Source organism: Stegostoma tigrinum, chromosome 5 (assembly GCF_030684315.1).
Source record: "Stegostoma tigrinum isolate sSteTig4 chromosome 5, sSteTig4.hap1, whole genome shotgun sequence".
NCBI lineage: Eukaryota > Metazoa > Chordata > Chondrichthyes > Orectolobiformes > Stegostomatidae > Stegostoma > Stegostoma tigrinum.
Window position 1 is genome coordinate 79,079,704 of NC_081358.1, and position 18,686 is coordinate 79,098,389.

The 18,686-nt window shown below is 39.7% G+C and overlaps 1 protein-coding gene across 5 annotated transcripts in view; it reads left to right on the top strand.

Moving 5' to 3' along the window:
- The window catches only part of greb1l (GREB1 like retinoic acid receptor coactivator), a 327,170-nt gene that overhangs the window by 295,112 nt on the left and 13,372 nt on the right, over window positions 1-18,686 (top strand). For all 5 annotated transcript variants that reach the window (XM_048529559.2, XM_048529560.2, XM_048529561.2 and 2 more), the window contains 7 exons: window positions 2,129-2,231; window positions 3,466-3,621; window positions 7,313-7,455; window positions 8,691-8,852; window positions 10,951-11,155; window positions 14,436-14,601; window positions 15,916-16,143. In XM_048529559.2, coding sequence (XP_048385516.1) covers window positions 2,129-2,231; window positions 3,466-3,621; window positions 7,313-7,455; window positions 8,691-8,852; window positions 10,951-11,155; window positions 14,436-14,601; window positions 15,916-16,143 — 1,163 coding nt within the window. The remainder of the gene's footprint in view (window positions 1-2,128; window positions 2,232-3,465; window positions 3,622-7,312; window positions 7,456-8,690; window positions 8,853-10,950; window positions 11,156-14,435; window positions 14,602-15,915; window positions 16,144-18,686) is intronic.

Here is an 18,686-nt window from a genome sequence, read left to right on the forward strand (position 1 = left end):
CTGAGACTTGAAGAGTCCACGTTTGCTTAGGAACTGTGGCAAGGATGCAGGTTCATCCTCTTAGATCTCAGATATTGAAAGCTGTGGAGCAGCTGCCTACCCTCATATGACATTCAGAAGAGGACCACAAGAGAAGTAGCTGGAGCTCTTCCTCCATCTCCATATGCAATTGTGGCATCTCATTGCTTACCATATGCAGCAGCCTCTGATTGGTCCGCTGAATCTGGATCTCCGTGACATCACCAATTCTTCATATAGGAAGCAAAGTGCTCACCCACATGAAATATGGCAGAGCCTGTGACTCCCTGCATTATTTGTGCATGTTTACACAATGTCTCTAGCAGCTCTACCAGCTGTTCCTTGGCCTAATGCTGCATCTCCAAGAGGTGTTATGTGGTCAGTACCAGAAGCATGTTATTAGCATAGAGTTCAGCATGGGCCTAATCTTCGTCAGTTCTCCAGATGCCAGGTCCCTCAGCTGTCACAGCCTCCACTAACCACAGAGCATTTCTGTGATGTGCTCACCAGCTGATAACCCTGATTCTAATCATGATTATTATCTACAAAATTGATTTACTGTAACTGTGTTAGTGGAAGGTGTTGTTGTAAGATACAATAGTGCAAAATCTGAAACTTCAAAGCCTTCCAGTTCTGGACTACATATGTAATGGACAATGGATCAGGCTGACCCTCTAGCATCCATTGGAGGCCACAAAGAATTAGGTCCACGTTGTTCACAATCCTTCCCTGCACACATCACCTTTATTGCCAGTGGTTTGCACCATGCTAATACCCTCCTCACTGCCTTCTCCCTGCATACATGTTTCACCATGCATCATTGCCCTGGTCTCTGACTAGTTTTATCACCTTTGCCTCTGACTTTGCAGGTATGAATGTCATGCGCACCTGACCTGTCTTTGCATGTTCTCTAGTGCTGTATGTCACTTTCTGTGTGAGACAAATGTGTTGAATGGGTCACACTTGAATGTATCATGAACCCGCGCCTGTGACAGATAGTGGAGCTTCCCGGGTAGTGAGGTGGGGGGGGGGCGTGGGGGGGCGTGGGTGCACCCTGTTCCTGGCCTTAGACAGGCACATTGATGCCAATCGCAGGTGAGGACAGTATTGACAGAGTCTAGAGGTCTTTTTAATGGGTTGGACTCCTCTCAGACTGCTGTATAAAAGAAGTAGGCTTGTAGGTGCTGCAGATCTAGCCAGGTGGCACCTAGAAGTTGCCCCGAGACCTTCAACATTGTAGTCTGACTGGGATTCAGTGACTTCCTACCTGTGCCCGAGCTTAATTGGCCAAACTCTACATTGCCATTGCATTAACTGGCTGGCCATCATGTATTCACAGTGGACCAGCTGTCCGCCATGGGATGATGTGCACCCATTTCCAGATCTGTAATTGAAACCTGAACCAATATGACTATATTGCACCCTTCTATGATTTGGGGTCACCAATTACTTAGATCCTTTAGGAAAATCACTCCAAACGTTTAGCTTTACAGGGAATATCAGGACCTCCAGGTTGGGGTGGCACCTGAACCTGCACTTACCAGCAGCTGACCCACCTTGCTGATATTAACACAGACAACATCCGAACTGCCCACTGGTAGGTTTGCCATTCACTTAGGGATGACGCATTGACTTCTGATACAGTTCCCCTTATCAAAGGGGCAGGCGACATCAGGCCCCATCATTGGTAAAATACCCAGGATCGCATGAGGGACTATGTTTTATAGACTTTGCACCATCCTTCCCACCTCCTATAAGCTGGTAAAATCCTGGCCCAATTGTTTAGGTGAACCATAAATGTTTATATTGTTTACTGATTCTTTTTTGCTCTGTTATTTACAAAGACCCTTATCCTTGCTTAACATTGTCTGTGCCCTGTTTATTTCATTGATAGTTTTGAATATGTAACATACCTATTTCTCTTGAATTCAACTGCATCTTCCCTTCCTCAATATTCACCAGTTTAGCTACAGAAATAAATAGAAAATCACAATGTAAATTGAAAGTTCACATTTTTAAAATGCTTGTACCACCATTATGTCAGCTTTATGAGTTAGAAATGGTGCAAACATTCAATCTTCAGAAAACTCTAATTAGAATTTTCTTACAGATTGGGAAGACAGGTGCATACTTACAGTTCCTTAGGATTCTTTTTCGAATGTTAATCAGACTTCTAGAGGTTGATGTATACAATGAAGAAGAAATTAACGAGGGTAAGTATTGTTGATCTTTCGATAAATGTAACACATACTAATTTTCTTCTGCTTGTTGAAGATTTATAAGTCGACTTATAACTATTGGCCGTTTCTCAGAATTGCATTGATATGAAATGTTAATATAATACATGGTATTTAACAAGTACAATTTCCTATTATCTAAAATAGTTTTGGTTTTTATTAATACTTTAGTGTGTAGAAGTGTCTAAAACCAGAATGTCATGCAAGCATTTTAAAATCATTCCTCCTCCTTAAGTTCATGCGATTGCTTTATTGTGAAATTGAATCGGAATGACAAGAAGGTTCAGCATAGGCTCAGTCACTAAGCCTCCTGATCTCACTTGTGTATCACTTGTTTTCAAAGTGTAAAATCTAAAAGCACTTTAGTAATATAGGGTTCAAAGACCAAGAAGCAGGATAATTGGCATCTGTGTTCTTTTGGGGTCACATTTATTGTGAAAGTCACAAGTAATTGGCACAAACAGCGAGCCTATGTTCTATCACAGCCCAATGTCAGGAAAGTGACAGTTACAAATAGTGCTGCCAGAGACGTGACTAGTGTGAGTATGTCCCTTCAGGGTGAACAGGGGGTTAGAGAGAGGAGTTCTGAAGAAGAGTCACTCGACTCAAAACTTTAACTCTGTTTTCTCTCCACAGCCCTGCTGAGTTTCCCCATCAATTTCTGCTTTTATTTGTTTTCGATCTCTGGTGCCCGCTGTTCTTGTTTTATGTTGGAGGGAGGTTGGTGGGAGAAGGAGGAACCAGGTACAGCAGGCATAGCCGTACAGGCAGGTGGTGAAGTCGGCAGCAGGTCACCTCACCCCACTCCCGGTACCTTGACTTCACACACTGCCACCCACACTGCCACTCCCAGACTTTGTCCTTCTCAAACTGATGCCAAGCCTCCTCCTTACCTCCCCGATCCTTCATCAGTAGCTCGTGCCGTGATGATGACATCACTGTGCACAGAAAGTGATGATATAAATAGTGCATGTGCAGTCAGTGACTGTTACAGCCAGACACTGTCATTGATTATGTGTGCACATTGATTATGTGTGCACACATGGTGGCCACATTGCATGAGCACTGCATTATCTTGGATAGTTGAGTACCTTCAGTACTCCCTGAGATTAATGTAAAGTTACTTGTTCACTCCACACAATTTATTAAATGCATGACTTGATAGTACAATAGGTTTGAAACTAAACTATGAACTTCTTTTATTTTTCAGAAATGAAAGAGACAAATGAGCATGCACAGGGAATTAATACACAGTGGCCTGACATTGAACTCTTCAGCAAAATGATCTTTGACCTCACAGTACACGATCCAAAATATCGCCACATAAGTTCTGTGTACTCAGACAAGCTGCCAAAGATTAAACTAGGTCAGCAGAGGTTTTTTTTAACATAATAGAACAACTGCTTGAAATAATGCATCCATTGGGGGCATACAAAATAGGAATGAAAATTAATTTTATCTTCTTGAAATGTTTTCACTGATGAAATTCGTGTAATCATGAAATGGTATAATACAGAAGGTCAAGATCAGACTGATCAAATTAGTGCTAGCTCTTCCAAAGAACTTCTCTGCTTTTTTCCCATATCCTGCATTTCTTTGTCCTACAGGCATTTATCTAATTTCTTTTTGAAGACTTATTGAATCTGTTTCCACTGCTCAATCGCACATTCCAACTTCTAACTGCTTCTAAAATGTCATGCCACCTCTATGGACTTGGCCAATTGCTTAAATCTGTGCTCTCTTTATCAACCTTGCAGCCGTAAGAAAAAAGCTATTAATTATTTACAATGTCTAAACTGTTCATGATTGTTTCCCTCGATTTTATTTCTTTACCATCACTGCTGCAAGGAGAACAATCCTAGTTTCTTCTAATCCATGCAAGAAACTATAATCCCTTGTCTTGGAATACTTTAGTAGTTCGCTCTCTCCATTACCAGTGCACAGTGGCAGCAGTGTATACCATCCACAAGATGTACTGAAGTAGCTCACCAAAGCTCCTTTAACAGCATCTTCCAAACTTTCAATCTTCACCATCTAGAAAGACCAGAGCAGCAGATGAATTGTGAAACCACCACCTGCAAATTCCCCTCCAAGCCACATACCATTCTGACTTAAAACTTTCTCTGAGTGCCACTCGGATAAAATCTTGAAATTGCTTTCCTAACAGCTGAGTGTGTGTACCTACTCTCCAACAACTGCAGCGGTTCAAGTAGGCAGCTCGCCAACACCATTTCTGGGTGATAAATGCAGGCTGTGCCAGCAATGCCTACATTTTGTGAATAAATATTAAAATATCCCATATAACTCTTTAACTGCCTTTTGAATCTTTTATGCCACTTTAAAAAATTAATGTACAAACACTCTCAGGACTTTATGTCATTATGCCCTTTTAACTTTGTACAATTTAGTATGTATCTTCTCACTCTTCCTACTAAAATGTCCCCCTTTTCTTCTATTTTGAATTTTATTTGCCCTCTTTCAGAGCATTTCACTCACCTATCCATGTTTTCTTGAAGTCTGTTGCCACCTTCCTGACTGTTTACTACATTTCCAAATTTCATGTCATGTGAACATTTTGAAATTTTAGTACATTAACTGCTGTTTTGTTGCCTTGATTTTAATACTGCCAGGCTAATATGTATACATTGTTTTAGCAGGTAAATTGTGTTTGGATTTTGCGGTTCAGTCATACAATTGCCCACTTGCGCCAGGATGATAAATACATAAGATTATGGATTTGGAAATCTAAAACAAAAAAAGAAAATGCTGGAGGAACACAACAGGTCTAGCAGCATCTGTAGGGAGAAAAGCAGTGAATGTTTCGAGTCCAGAGACTCTGCATCAGAACTTAAGGTGCTAACTGTATTTCTTTCTACAGATGCTGCCAGACCTGCCGAGTTTCTCCAGCATACTCTCTTTTACTTTCACTAGGAGTCTGCTCTTTATTTTTCTGACAGCTGTTTTCCAATTGGGCAATCAGCATAAATAACTTTGTTCATCCCACATTGAAAGAATACGAGATAGCAAAGTGTGGAGCTGGATGAACACAGCAGGCCCTAAGATGCTGCTTGGCCTGCTGTGTTCATCCAGCTCCACACTTTGCTGTCTCGTATTCTCCAGCATCTGCAGTTCCCATTATCTCTGACCACATTGAAAGAATGTGTGTATGGTGGGACAGTACTGAGCCTGCCTCAGAAATTCAGCCGTATATCCTAATTAAGGGCCTTGCTTCTGTGAAATGGCAGGGATGCTGTGGATCAGTAAAGATAGCAGATGGATCCTGATTTTGAGATTTCCACTGCTCCTCTCAATATCCCCAAGTTTTTAATCAGCAAACTGAGCTTCTGCATTTTGGGGATTGATGTAGGTTTTGCTTCCTAATGCAGTTATGCTTATATCATCCCTTGAAATAAAGAAGCTAAGAGTGGAAATTGAAGAGCACACTTTTATTACAGCGATGATTTTGTCAAAATATTACCTTCACAGGCACATCTAGTGTTTGCGTTATATTTAAGCTTTGATATAACACAGAACAGCATTCTCACATAGTGTGTCATGCTTCAAATGATCCAAATTAAGATGAAGTTTGAGATTTTCATACCTCCAGGTTATGTGTTATGATGCAGTGTTCATATCATAGTTATATATCTTAAAGGTATATTGACTGTGAAACATAACACAACAGAGGCAGTATCTTTTCATCTGCTGCAATTTTTTGAAGCTGAATCCTCTCAAGAACTTGTTGTTCTATGGTCCCTCTGAGGAGTTCGGAACCATGGTTTTGATTTCAAAACTTAATGCAGCAGAAGTTAAGGAGATCTGCCTCATGCCACCCTTTACACCATACCCACTCTCATGGTCCCTTAGAGGCCAATTGCCAAGTCACAGCACTTCCACATTCATTGACTCAGTATACACCCAGTGCGGATCCATTGATCTCTGCAGTGAAAATGGCCTATGTGGAATGATTAAAAAACCTGTTCATAATTTTCTTCAAAACAACTGCTGATGGTACACCTTTTAAAAGTGCCAATCAGCAGGTCATTAAAGTATTAATAACAGAAGCTATGAGCAGTTGGCACCTCTGCCTTATATAAATAATTATTGAGGTATTTCAAAATAGTTTTATGGGGAACAAAAGCTTGTAAATCTGACAACCAAACAATGTTTTCCCTTCTGAGTACTTATTTCAACAGAGAAAACTTTACAGAAAGTCTTGATTCTTTGCAAAGTTTACATCCCGATGATCATAAATGTTTTTTTCCCTGTTGACATAACACCCCCCACCCGTCTCCCCTGCCCCCTCACCTCCAAACAACCGCCATCATTGCCATCACACTGGCTGCCACCCTCTGAAGAGTGTAAAATAATAGCACACCATTACCTGGCCACTTCCATCACCCCACACGCTTCCATTCATACTTCAATTAGGACTTCAACCTGTAGACCTTGACAAGGGACAGAATTGATAAAATGCAAACAAGCAAGCTGCATTGGGTCACTGAATTGGTATCCACAGGATTGTAATGATGAGGCCATCCTGAATTTAGTTCAGTCACAAGACTTCTCCATTTCATCATAAAACCGTTGTACACTGCCAGCACCGCATCTGGTTTCACGTACCAGTGGATTCACGGACAAGAAATTTCAATCAAAGTAATTAATGCTTTTGGCATACAGTTCCTTCAAAAAATATTTTATTTTAAAAATAGCAAAGTGGCTACTTGTAATTAGTAAGTTTAATGGAGTTCTCTGCACACTATGTATGACAAATGGACAGAGCATGACAGTGAAATGCCTAACTGGTATTTTAACAAAGCCTTTAACTCATGCAAAATAATCTACCACATCTTGCAATAAAATGGTCCACAGAAGAATTTTACCTCCTTTGTGCTTAATGCTTCATCTCATTTCATTTTACTTTGGTCAAAATAGTGGTGCTATATTTATTCATCAAGAGATCTAAATATTTACAAGCTCCTTGGTTTCATATATTTATGAATTAGTTTTATTTTTTGTATGTTATAGTTGATAATGAGGCATTCCATATTTTCCAGAAAGTGGTAAAGAATGCAGTCCTACTGAAGGATCAGCAAAACGAGAGACTGTCTCTATCATGCTAACCAAGTATGCTGCATATAACACCTTCCACCATTGTGAACACTGCCATCATTACACAGACTTCAACCCAGCCATGCAGGTCAGAACTGGATTTGGGTATTTAGTTTTTTTAAATCTTGCAGTCTAGTTATTTACATGCTTCATAGACCTTTGACTGTTTCTGCATTGTACCACAAATTATTTTCCTTGTTTTATTTAATGTAAGTGAAATAAAAAGCTAAGTAAAATATGCATATTTTCTTCGCTCTTTTAAGCCAATGAATATACTAATTGCCTGTCATTAAGATGCGCCTGCTGGTTGTACAACTTTACCAATTTCACTGCATAATCATCTTTTAGGGAATGTGCAAGAATAATCCAGATTATGTCCATTCTCTTTGTGGATGAAGTCCTTAACGTCTTGCCTGTCATAAATATGGCCTAAATCACATATAATTTTAAAAGCACATTCTTAGCACTGGTATGATCATTAAGGTGTTGTGAAATGTGAATGAGAGTTCCCATTAATTTGTTGTACAGACTGATGCAGCACTGCCTCAAGTCTCCGTTTGACAGCTACCACAGATTGCAGTACAAATTAGAAAATGCAGTTGCTCACCCACTACCCTCCATCATTTATTAGTTTTATTAAATTAAACCTATATTAGATTGTTAACACTCACAACTTGACCAACTATTTTGGTATCTCAACATTCCTTTTGAACTAACCTCATGTTGGAGCTCTCTGTTAATCTAAACTTCACAACAACAGTGTTGCTCACTTGATTGTACAATTTCCTGTAAAGTACTTTATAGACAACCATAATTTTCAGTCTTTTCTTTTCTCACCAACTAGCAGATGTTCCCTGCAATCATTTCTAACCTTTATGGTTATGGATGGCCAATCTTTCTTGATCTTCATGTTCATTCCTTTTAAACTTGCTAACAATCCATTGTAAAGTTTATGCTGACAATGTTAACTTAATTAGTTCATTGAGCAATGATGTGCATCCACTTGCCATTCACTGTCCCTGTGGTTCATCATTTAATATCTTGCTTGCTTTTCTACCTATGACATCTCTGTATATTCTTTTTCTCCTACTTTTAACTGCACCATTTACTTCTGTGATTTTCAAAATTACTTTTATCTCTAATATTTCTTTTTCATTAATTTCTAAGTTGTGGCTCACTTTATACTATTCAGTACTAACGATACAAAAAAGTGTGTCTGTATAAGATTTCACTGAAATTATATCTTGTATTACCAGTTTTATACATGTAAGTACAAAGCTTCATTGGAGGAGAGATTGAATCTATCATCTAATTATGTTTCAGGTTTCTGATTCTACACTGCATGCATTTACGTTTTCTTCTTCCATGTTGGGAGAGGAAGTGCAGCTTCACTTTATTATCCCAAAGTCAAAAGAGCAGCATTTTGTCTTCAGCCAACAGGGTAAACACCTGGAAAGTATGCGTCTGCCACTTGTCACAGATAAGGTCAGCAATTGTAGGAGCCCCTTTGGGCTAATGCAGTTTTGATATTGAATAATATTGAAGTGTAACCACTGTTCCATAGGATCAGTTATCATGTTTAGTTTGAAAAATTTAGACTGAGCAGAACACCCGTCTGTCTTTTGAATTCTTAGTGGGAGTTTGAACAAGATTTAAAAGAAACCATCCAAAAGTAAGATTAACATGGCGTCTTGCCTTGTCATTCTACTTATACTAGATTTTTTTTTCATTATTTTAAATTACTAAGGTATATTCTCTTACTATGTTTTCTTTGTGAAGACCAGTTGAGTATACAACGTCAGTGCTGAAGCTTTAGAATCATTTTGCCATTCTACTTCAAATCCTGTCCAATGCATCCATGTCCTTTTGAAGTTAGGGAGCATGTAAATTGTTAACTGTTCAAGTATAGCTTTGTGCATGAAGAAGATGAACGTCACAATAATATATAGGGACCAGAAGCTGCTTTCATTTTAAAAAAAAATGATTGGTGGTGAGAATAACCTGACAGTTCAGGTGAGGGCAAGGTTGAGAAGGAAGGGCCCTCATGGTGACCCTTAGCCGGTATGGGAATTGAACCCACGTCACAAACCATCCATCCAACCAACTGACCTAACCAACACTTGAGCCTAATGCAGGATTATTGTAATGCAGTGTAGATTTTAGCTTTTAATTGCATTACTGTCATTTATTTTCAAGCTTTATCTTTATAAGAACTACTGTTAAATATTTTAGTGCATCGTTCTGAAGAATGACTTTTACGACTTGAAGCACACACTGTTATTGCCCCAATCACTCCAAATGCTGAAGATAAATAAATAACGGCTCTCAAGTAGTCAATGCGTTTTAATAAAGGTGGTATCTTATCCTGTCAATTAACAAAAAAACAGATAATATTAGGAGCAGAAATGTTTAAAGTTTGGAAGAGGAGGGATTCTCGTGGAGATGCCAAAGGAAGAGATTATGGTTAGGGAGGCCGATGCCATCCAAGTTGTCTGCTTGCCACCCCTTAACAACTGACCTTGTTTTACCACACCCATGATGTGGAGGTGCTGGTGTTGGACTGGAGTGAACAAAGTCAAAAATCACATGACACCAGGTTAGAGTCCAGCAGGTTTATTTGAAACCACTAGCTTTCTGAGCTCTGCTCCTTCTTCAGGTGCAATGTGTAAGTGGAGGTATACCGACTCAGAAATATAAGCAGAAAGGCAACAACCCTAAAAATGACTTGCTGACTGCCTCCTGTTGAATCTTTTATCAGTTAGGAAGAAGATGCAGGTTTCTACTGATTAAAAAGCAAATCCCAGAATTTCTTTCAAGCCATTGCCCCGAAATAATTAAAGGTTTTATCAGTGTGTCTGAGAGATGGCATCTCAAGTCAGACAATGCATTTTAGTTGTGAGGCCTTGTTTAGAATCTGTCTTATGTTTTAGCTTGGAGTCAGGCTGGTTTTACTGTTTTTAAGAAAGTAGAATGTATCAGCAAATACGCAAACATCATGGCTGACCATTATGATGTCCCTTTGACCACGCCCCCACCTCAAAAATCACTCCTGTCCTCCTCTGTGCTCCCTGGCTTCAGCTTCCAATTGTTACACATGCTGGTCTCCCCTCACTGGATTCCCATCCTAACAAAACCTCATCTCTAGTTTCCCATGATAGAAACTTCAAGTATCCCTGACCTCAGTGACTCATTTGCCCCCAACCTTTGGCTCCTTTTGCCTCCTTATCTACAAGTTGGTGCAAAGGTCTATCTTGTCAGCAGCCTGAAAATTGATGTAGCAAATGCAAATTAGTTCTTGATGCTAAATTGACAGTATCTGAGAGAAACCGTTTCCTGAGGGTTATCTGACTACTAAAGAGCTCCTGCCTTCTAGATTTTGGAGCGAAGTATATGCCGGACTATTGTGTCAGAAAAGTTACTATTTTGCTCATAAGTGGAGTAACTTGACAATTTCAAATGCATAAAGTTGGGAAATTTATATAATGCATAGACTCTTTGATTGTTCTAGTTATGTGAAAAAGAGGCCAATTATTTGACACAAATATTTTTAGTTAGCATTGCTTTCTTGAATTTGTTTTGGCAGAATCCCAAGTCAGTGAAGAGTCCTATCTTTACACCTACTACTGGGAGACACGAGCATGGCCTTCTGAATCTCTACCATGCCATAGAGGGTGCAAACCACCTTCATATCCTTGTGGTCAAAGAGTTTGAAATGCCTCTCTATCGTAAATATTGGCCCAACCACATTATGTTGGTACTACCTGACATGTTCAATGATGCAGGGGTGGGTAAGTAAACATTGCCTTTTTTTTGGGCTATGCTGTAGTGAGGAGTAAGTGTTTCATGGATTTATTGGATAACAGGTTGTGTAACATGATTTGTAAATGTTTTGAAGTAGTTTAATTTTCACAGTTGCAGAGTCCATGTCTTTCTCGTCTAGTAATTGTGACATTATATTTTGAAATTGGCATGTGGTTCATGGGAGTGATTCAGCCTGTTTTCATGGCAGTTAATTTTTATTTCTGTTGTTTGACCTTTAACTATCAAATTAGACAATATATGAATGCACAGTTATGTGACTTTTATTCACTAATGAGATCTTGTCAATAAAACAAAAACATGATACAAGATGTCAAAGTATGATGTTTTTGCATTCAGCTCGTAAATCATAGCGTTCCTCATTTGTCTATTTTTTGTCTGCTTCAGGTTGGTTCATTGTCAGAATAAGACAAAATTGTAGGGGCAGTCAAACTGGCCTTGAAACTCTGTTTGTTTCTCCACAGATCCTGCCTGACACACTGAGTTTCTCCAGCACTTCCTGTTTTTAGTTATAGTAGGAGGAGCACTCCTTTAAAAGCTTTCTCCTTGTGAAAGCTATCTGAATTTCTTCTACTTTTTGTTTTGTTTACTGATAATAGCAAAGTCTCCTTGCTGTTCTCTTAGAAGAGAGTTTATTGCGTGGAATTCTCTTTTTTGAGACTAAGTGCAGGGATGTTGTAAACTTGGGAGGAACTTCCGCTTTGAGCAAATTGTGTTTTCCTGCAAGATTATGCTTTTCTAAGCTCATTACATATGCATGCTGAGATAAAATGCTAAATTTTGTAGACAGGAAGCTCTGAAAGTAGCCAGGGCCTACTGAGCTCTGATGTCTGGGCATCATATTTAGGAGTTATCCAGACAGCCCTTAATTCTCTGCAGGCCAGGAGCATCACTCAACCTCTGCTTATCACCCCACCCATGCCTGGAGGTGGCAGAGACTGGAGAAAAAAATGGTGCTACACTGTAGCGATGCTTCCCTAGAGGTACTCCAAAAGGCTTTCTGGGAAAGTAGACATTGTTTTTCTCTCTATGGATGGCAACAAGAAGCCATCCCAACTGATGAAGCTATCCAAGAATGGCTTAAGACACCCTAGACCCAGAGCTGCCAGATGATGAGTAATTTGCTGAACTCGCCCAGGGTATGTATCATTGCCAATTTAGTCCTTCATGCTTCTGTGAATGTATGGTTGCCACTGAAGAGTTTTGTCAGAGCTTTGATGCCAGATGTTCCCATTAGATGCTTCATGCAACCATTTTCTGTCCCCTCATTAGTACCAGCCCAGCACAACTAGCCCAACAGTGGCATTGCGTCTCACACATGTCCCAGAATTCATTCTTATCGCATAAAAGGAGTGTAAAACACTGTGGTTCATGCACCATCAGGTGAGTGACCTTGTGTCACAACTAGGAGAACATACACATCTCTCAGCTTTTCACCAAAAGCGGGGACAAGGACACGACCACCGAAGATTACTTTTAGAGTTCAGCCCATTTTGAGTTCAGCCCTCCTTGCCTGTCCCAGTCAGCCTTGTTAGCATTGTCCAGTATGGCTGCCTCGCTTGGGCAGGCTTGTTGGATTGGTCAGGCTTCATCGCTAAAACTGCAAGCGTTGAACAGCAACAAGCCAGGCTGGTTATGTCTGAGACTTCCCATGATTATCATGGACAGGCTCACTCCTAACACTAAGTGTTCTTATAAAGAAGCGCCGTGGTTTTGAAGGAACCAAGCAACTTAAAAATTGTATACTCACTGGAGTTTGGAGGAAGAAGTCATGTGCCTCATATATGTGTGTACTTGGGTAAACACATTGGTTTCCCAGCTTTTGACTAACAGGATTGTGCTGGTGAATGTAATTCCACTGGGCTGGAGCATCAGTGAGCATTCAATAAAGTAACTTGAAAAGTTTTCAGAATTTAATAGCACACTTCAACTCGCCTTAGGGAAACTGAATTTTTGCCTCCCACCCAGTAAAACTCCCCCATCTAAGTGCTCTGGGCAGACCCTGAAAATAATTTACTTTTTCATGATTGGTTTCAATTTGCACACAGCATTGTACTTTGTTGTGATTTTGGGACCGTCTCCATCGGTCATTTGTGCTTTTGATATTTTCCTAACTGCATAATTTCAAGAGAATATGGAGTTTAGCTTGGACCATTCCAGAAGGCATGATGCAAACTAAGTAATGGAAAATAGACGCCCAAAAGATAAGACCACAGGAATTAATGAGAGTGAGTCTTCAAATTCCACAGCCAACTCTGTGAAGACAGACTGGGATGGTTTGCCTGTTAGGTCAGGAAAGAGGACTTTGTAAAATGTTTCAGGACCAAACCAGTATTGGAGCACAAGTTGAGGGAGACTTAATCTCACTCCAAGAACTGGCATTTTCCTCCAGGGATGCAAAACCAAGTTCAGAACTGTTACTGGGTCCTGAATCCACCCCTGTAGGGGTTGGGTAAGGCTGGGATGAGGCAGTCACACCTGAACCTACGTAGGAGTGTTCCTGTGATTTAAAATTGAGACAGGTTTGCATTCTATTAACAATGATGGGTGAGATCTCAAAGCTGGAGGACCTATCAAAATCCATCCAGGTTGAACAGAGCAACAGCCTGCAATGGCAGGTAAGTGAAAGAAAGGGAATTTCCGGTCATAAACATTCTCCCTCTATCTTTTTAAAATTTTTGATAAATAGATTTAGCAGTCAGGCTACCGTGGTCGTTCCTGCACCTAAATTCGTCCATTTTTGTGTGGGAAAGCGTAAAGCATCTGAAAAGTTAGGTTGTTTATGAGCCTGATTGGCTGTACTGGATGCAGGGCTTATTTATGGCCATACCTACCTCCAGGCTGGCTGCCAGTTCAGTCCCAAAAATGTCGTCATCCATCTTAAACTTAAAATGGTTCTTTTGGGAAGTAAACATGAAAGCCCACTTGCCTAAGATTTGTACTAATTGAACCCTGTCCTATTTCTCTCTCCTCTTCTCCCACCCCCAGTTAAATAAAGGCAGTGCCCTTTTTTATGTTGAGGAGAAACATTAATCAAATGCAGATGACTTAACAGTAATCATATTCTGTGAATTTGAAATGAGAGAAGAATACAGCTACAATTGTTAACTGGTGGCTAATCATTACTTACATTTCACATAACAAAATGGTTTGAACCAGTAGCAATCTTAAACATACTTTCTCTGCAAATATCCAGGACATAGGATTAGCACATTGTTTAATTCATTGTTCAACTTCTAACCTCTTTAGGTGCTGCCCATTTTCTAATCAAAGAACTTTCATATCACAATTTGGAATTAGAACGCAACCGCCAAGAAGAGATGGGGGTGAAACGACAGTGTGTGTGGCCATTTATACTCGTCATAGATGACTCTTGTGTCCTTTGGAATGTTCATAATATATCAGAATCAAACAGGTAGGAAAGACAAATAAAACACTATATTAATGGCAGAATATTTTTATTTAAAGAATAGCTTCTTTACTTGCAGGGTTCTTGTTTCTCAAGCTGAAGTGATAGACAGCAATAGAATACACAGGAGGGACATTCTACTGTGATTGTTCCTTTTTCCTTGCCAGAATTTTTATTTCCTCTTGTCCTGCCCCAGTTAAGATTTGGAATAAAGCAAAATGAAAGGAATGATTACAAACTTCTGAAATGCATGATAAAGAAGTCAACAGCTGTCAAGTAAAAACAGTTTGGATATGTATCCTTCTATGAATGAGCATATGCTTTTGCTGTGAGGCACAATATTAGTTTAATGTTGTCTAAACACCGCTGACAGTGGTTTATAACAAAGTGTCTGCAAAATCTATAGAGAATGTAAGGCTAAATGTAGGCCTTGATTTTCTGATCTCTGGATATTTGGAAGCTGGACATGTCTACAAAGTTACACATTTGGACCCTTCTCCAAGTTGTATGCTGAATCTGTGGGAATTGTCCAGGAAGTTAAAATTTGCAATGGGCGATTCTCCCCCTCTCCAAGTACCTCCCAGCCTTCCAAATCCACCTGAGTTTCAGGGGTTCAAATGCTTTCCATTTTGAATATCCACATCAAACATATCTAGGTTAAGCATTGCATAATCAAATAAAAATAACTAATTAATTGTATTTATATCATGATCTCAGTAAAACGTCTTAGGATGTTTCACAGGACCATTGTGAAGCATAAATCTGTGAACCCATAAGTAAACTTGACGATATGCTTTTTTGGATTCCCTCATGAAGAGAGTTCCCCCCCCCCATTACTGGTTGTGTGTCAGTCGTTGTAGGATGGTGAAAATGAATGCCCTCGCAGACGTTATTGGTGGATGGGACAGGAAGGCCATCTGTAGGGCATCCAGCCCTGGCTTAATCAGGGCAAAGGTAGGATGGTGGTGAGGTCCTCATTCAACACCCACTGGTCTGATTAAATTCTCTCACCTCCAAACTCACCTCTAAAGAGGGCATTAAATCCCACACACAGAGTCCAAAAACAGTTAGGGGATTTTCATATAAGCACCTTCTTGCTTCTCTCTGAAACATGTAAATCAAATTTAAACCTGAATTATTTTGAAATGCAGTCATTATTATATAGACAGTTGCTGCAGCCGTTTTCAGAATACTAAGTTTTCATAGACAGCAATCAGGTGAAGCTTAGGTGATTTTATTGTTATAAACTTCTGTGGTGTTAGGACATGCGAAATGAAATGACTGTGTACAGGTTTTGACCAACTGTATTTTTTTAAACAGTGGAACAAAGGAACCCACAGTTTCCACAAAGAGTGTTTCCTTGAAGACTATAATGCTGCACATTGAGGCCACACCAAAAATTACTCATTATGCACTCTGTGGAATTCAAAAATGGAACAGCAAGCTAAATGCTAGCAAACTGAGGATGCCATTCTCTCGCTGTCACATACATGACTTTATACTGTTGAATGTTGATCTGACACAGAATGTACAGTATGATCTAAACAGGTAAGTTTCAATGAACTTGTGGAATTTTATTGAATGTTTATATTTTTAAATCAATTTCTGTTGAAACTAAGGTTCAAACGAGGTTAGTTTTACAATAAATCATCTTTCCAAGTAAAGTACAAAAATTGAGAGAGCGAGCAACAAAAAATAAAATTGATTTTGAGATTAGTGTCTTTGTATTATCAAGGTACAATGAACAACCAGTATAGTTTGTGACTTGTGTAGATGAGGTTTGGCGTAGGACTTCTAAGTCTTGTCACTGTACATCTTACTTCAGTTAATTGTTTCACATTACATAGTTGATAATTGCTTTGAGATGTGTTTGCGAGAAAGAAGTGGTGAAGCTTTGAGTTTGGCAGCCATCTCACGAAAGAACTACAGAATTGATCACATTTGTTCTCCAGTGACTCCGGACTATAATTTGTGGAAAGCATTTCAGTAACTGTGGTAATTGGGGCTAAAAGAATTCTTACAAAATTTTTGCCCTGTAACTAGCACATTCTGAGACTGCGAAGACAGGTTCATTCCAGAGCAGATTTTATTCTAACTCTTGCTTTTGATCTGAATTTAACTTTGTCAAGAATTAATATGTTGGCAAGGATGGAAATGAGCAGCAAACTTTCCTGAACTGGGAGCATAATTTATTTTAAGTCCCAGGGTTAATCTGCATGCCTCCAGCCAGATACCTGTTTGCCGTGAGTGAATTTTTAAGTGGCAAGAGATCAGTGACAAAGACTGACAAAAGGCATTCCTGTCACTTCTCTAAGTTGTGGGATGAAGTTTTGGGATGGTGGCAAAGCCTTTGCTAAGTTTTCCATAATGATTTTCCTCATCAAGCTTCTTGTGAAAATAGCAGTTCAGCAGACATCATCAGAACCTGATCTGTTTGTTTACAAAAGGACTCCAATAGATACTGAAAGCAATTGTTTCAGTCTCGAACACCAAAATAAGTGGGAACAAAGTGGATTGGTTAGTAGACACCCCCCTTTGTTTTGCTGAAAAATCATCCCAGTCTTCCTCATGGTAGATAGACCTCATCGTCCTCCCTCATATCCTCATGGCTCATCCATGCCTTTTGAGGTCCTTTCCTTCATACTCCCTACACCACCTAATATTTCTTCCATGGCCTGATGATTCCTCCATATGTACTGTTGCAGTAGTCATTAAAAGTCTGTCAATACCTTCAAATGCTCCGGAAACTGACAAAGTAAGAAAACATCTTTTGAAAATTTTTATTCAAACACTTGCTTCTCTTACAGTCTTATAAAAGTCAAACAGAGTCATACATAGTATCAATATGGGAGCCAGGGGCATAGTGGTAATATCATTAGACTAGTAATTCAGATGCCCAAGCCAGTGCTCCGGCAGCATGAGTTCTTATCACATCTCTAATGATACACTTTCCTTCTTCAAAGGAATGGCATCTGCCTTCCTTGCCTCACCTTGTTTGTATGCGACTCCAGATGCAAAGCAATATGGTTGACTCTTAATTGCTGACAGGAGTGGCCAAGTAACTTTGTCGGTTGTATTAGTCCTCTGCAATGTCCAAGAAAAGGAATAAAATTGGACAGACCATTCAGCATCAGGGTAGGAACTGGAATTGTTGATGACCAAACCCTGCCTGTTGACCCTGCAAACTCCCCCTAACATTTGGAAACTAGTGACAAAATTGGGAGAGTTATGCCACAGGCTAGTCAAGCAACAGTCTGACATAGTCATACTAATGGAATGATACCTACATATAATGCCCATCACGATCCCACCTCAGATGGAGACACAGTAGGATATAATTAGAAGGAATTTGCCCTGGAACTCCTCAATATTGTTCGTGGGATCCATGTGGTCTCATGGCATCAGGTCAAATATGAGCAAAGAAACCCCTTGCTGATTTCCACACACCGCCCTTATTTCAGCTAGTGAATCAGTACTCCTCCATGTCGAATATCACTTTGAGGAAGTAATGAGGGTGGTATGGACATTGGGTGACAGTCTTCAGTGTCCATCTCTAAAGTATTTGGTAGTTAAAGAGGTAGGTAGATTTTAAAATATCCAGAGTTGTTTTGATTAGCCGACACAAAAGAGAAGCTGAGCCCTCGAGTAGAACAACCATGATATTACATACTTGTAGGCTAGGTTCAAGGGCTGAATGACCTACACATACTTCTATTTCTTATGTTCTTATGACCACTAATGACTCAGCTCACAAATTCCCAAAAGACATAATCCTTGGATTGGGTCTCTCCTTTCACTGGGAAGGCCAATTTTAATAAGGCCAGATATGATTTCACCAAAGTGAATTGAGAGCAGATACATTTTGGTAAATTTGTGTTAGAACATAGGTTTGCATTTAAAAAGGAAGTAGGGAGAGTACAGGGTAAGCATGTCCCAAAGCAGAAAGGTTGAACCAACAAATCCAGTGAACCCTGGATATTGTGGGATGTTCAAAATTGAATAAAGCGAAAGAAGAAGGCTTATGTCAGCTATCCAAGACTCAAAACAGCAGAAACCCTAGTAGACTATAGAATGTGCAAAGGGGATCTTAA